Source organism: Odontomachus brunneus, unplaced genomic scaffold (assembly GCF_010583005.1).
Source record: "Odontomachus brunneus isolate Ranch 3 - 2012 unplaced genomic scaffold, Obru_v1 Obru_scaffold_003, whole genome shotgun sequence".
Taxonomy (NCBI): domain Eukaryota; kingdom Metazoa; phylum Arthropoda; class Insecta; order Hymenoptera; family Formicidae; genus Odontomachus; species Odontomachus brunneus.
In genome coordinates this window covers 3,747,353-3,750,295 of record NW_022639453.1, presented here as the reverse complement: position 1 = coordinate 3,750,295, position 2,943 = coordinate 3,747,353, and the positions used below count along the sequence as shown (strand labels likewise).

General features: G+C 33.1%; 1 protein-coding gene across 1 annotated transcript in view; it reads right to left on the bottom strand.

Annotated features, from left to right (window-relative positions):
- LOC116843849 overlaps window positions 1-1,969 on the bottom strand; it is a 5,376-nt gene extending 3,407 nt beyond the window's left edge. Inside the window, exons 1-3 of the mRNA XM_032814686.1 lie at window positions 1,849-1,969; window positions 1,094-1,204; window positions 909-1,005 (exon numbers count right to left, since the gene is read on the bottom strand). Of these exons, the coding sequence (XP_032670577.1) occupies window positions 909-1,005; window positions 1,094-1,204; window positions 1,849-1,890 (250 nt within the window). The 5' untranslated portion in view covers window positions 1,891-1,969. The remainder of the gene's footprint in view (window positions 1-908; window positions 1,006-1,093; window positions 1,205-1,848) is intronic.
- Between the last annotated feature and the right edge of the window lie 974 nt (window positions 1,970-2,943).

Below are 2,943 nucleotides of genomic sequence, written 5' to 3'. Positions count from 1 at the left end.
ACAGGTCCGAATTAAGAGTTTGGCCGTAGGGGAGCAGCTCATAGTGAATGATTCCCTGTCAATCCCACCAAACACACAGCAAAGCCTTCCTGACCGTCAATCCTGGCTTGGCCACCGTTTGTGCCGGCTCATCGCGTTTCGACCACGACCGTTTTCGCTTGAAATTGTCGTAAGTGACCCACTTTTCATCACCAGTCACCATCCGCTGCAGAAATTGGTCGATTTTGTTGCGATTCAGCAGCGATTCGCAGATGGAAATTCGTCCATGAGGTTTTTCGTGTGGCACCCATACATCAAACTTCTTTTTGTATCCAGCCTTATTCAAGTGGTTCCAAACGGTTTTTTGTGCAATGTTTAGCTCCTGGGCCATCGAAACAGTGCTTACATGACGGTCGGACTCGACGATTTTCATTATTTTATCGACATTTTCGACAATTGGCCTTCCAGAGCGTGGTGCATCTTTGACATCAAAATTACCGGAACGGAATCGACGAAACCAAAATTGCGCGTGATTGGCTATTACAGTATCAGGACCATAAACATTATTCACATTTTCAGCCGCCTGGCTTGCGTTTTCGCTTTTATCGAAGAAAATGTGGCGTATTTTCTCTTTGCTGGTGTCCATCTTTGACGCGCGCTCAAACAATACTGAGTCAAACAATTACAAAACTGTCTGAGAAGTTTTTTTAGTACGAAATCTTATCTTTCTAACGCTATCTAGCGTAAGCCGATCGCACTTATATAACGCGAGATACACATTACTAAAGCCATCTATTTGAAAAATAATGGATTTCTTTTTACTACACCTTATACATATATATACAATATATATATATATATATATATATATATATATATATATATATATATATATATATAATTACATTTTGTAGAGAAGATTATCTTACTAATAGAGTTTTCATGTTGTCGTCGAGGCGTCGAAGGAAGCACCCGCTTCCTGTATCTGTAGCATTGTATGCTATACAGATCTTCATTTGGATACCACTAAAAGCAAAATAATGTTAATAAAATTATAATAATGTTAACAATATTACTGCGGATAAGTCGAATAACATTTATTTTAATTTTATACCTCTTCCTCTTCATTGTAGGTACGGCATATCTGTTCGAAGAACTTTATTATTCGGGTTTTCAACCGAATGCAATACGCCGAAAATTCCATCAAAAAATCCATATTTAATTCCTGTAACAAAAACCGAAATTCGAGAAATTTGAAACAAAGTCTAAATAAACGTCTATGGTTTGATATTAAGTGTAAAATTTTATTATTTTATGTATATTTAAGTTTCATAATTGAAAATAAATAATTATTTATATGAATTCATGTTTCTTACTTCTAAACTACTTAATTTCACCTTACCAAAAAAATATATTTTTTGAAAATAATCGAAATAATAGTATTTTTTTCTTCAAATACGTTTGATTACTTTTGCAAGCTTACTGGAAAAATTTCTAACGGTTTTCTCCTCGAAACTACGAATTTCCAAAAAAAAACATTTTTTTCGTGAGTTAAAGTGTTTTCTTTCTTTTTCTCCTGAATATTTCGAATATCTTCAACTTTTCGATTTTTGTATCCATTTATGGCTCCTGCACACAGGACGCGGTAATGCTTGCCGCGCGGCGAAAGTCCGCGCGACAACCAATCAATATGTTGTTTTTCTGTAAGAGCTAGAAGGTTATTATGGAAAGCAGCATATTGATTGGCTGTCGTGCGAACTTCCGCCGCGCGACAAGCATTACCGCGTCCTGTGTGCAGGAGCCATTATTCTTTTTCTTGATTCTTTGACGTATCGATAAAAAAAAGTTCAAATTCTATGCATTACATACAAAGATATACACGATTGTAAACGTCGAATAACGCACATCCATGTGCTCTAGAATCGGAAGGCATATCCCACACAGCAGAGGTGTCCAAAATATATCATAGGGATATCCTAAAAATATTAGATTTGAGGCTTTCACGGCCATTGATACAATGTCTAGATATAGCTTCCGGAATGGAGCCGTGTCTTGAATCAGCGATATGCCGACGTTTCGCAAACGTTGCTGGGCAAATGACTTTGCCCATTCCTTTCAGCTTAATGTTTTTATGCATTTTTTGTTATTAGTACGGCTCGCGTCAGATTCTGTATAACAGAGAATATTATAAAATAAAAAAATATTTTTCAGGGTTTGCGCAAAATTGCTTAAACGAATTTTAATTTTACATATAGATAATAAAATAAATATATATGATTACGATACATTATAATATATTATGAATAATATATATGTATTAATATAATAAAAGTTAATAATAATTTATTTTATTATAATTATTATATAATTATATAAAAAATTATTATATAAAAAATTTTATTATTATTATTATTATATAATAAAAAATGGTTCATTAATATAATTTTTCAATGTTCCTCAAATATTGTTGCAACGTTGCAAAATATTGTAATTTTTTGTTCGATATATATTCAATGTTGCAACTATATTTTGTAATCAATGTTGAAAAATCAACATAAATTCCATGTAGAAAAAACGTCTGCTATCTTCATCGTCTCATCAATTTTTTTTCAACGTTCTGTGCTGTATGGGTAAGTTTCTTCTCGTTGCTGGAGTGTCTTGCGCCCTAGCGAGAACATGGAGCTCATGTCACAATAGTATTTCTTATCAACTGAGATAATCAATACCTAATTTCCTTTTTTCATTCAAAAATTCTGAGATATACCTGTGTAACGGAAAGTAACTTTAGCACTGATGAGACAGATGAAGAAAGTTGATCTTGTGGGACTTAATAAGAAAATTTTTCTATTTAACTGACTTTCGGTCGGTAAATTTGTCAATAAAAATGTGTGCAATTAGTGTAAATGATAACTACAGAAATGAAGTTTTATAAAAATATTTAACATACTTCATTGTAAGTATGTA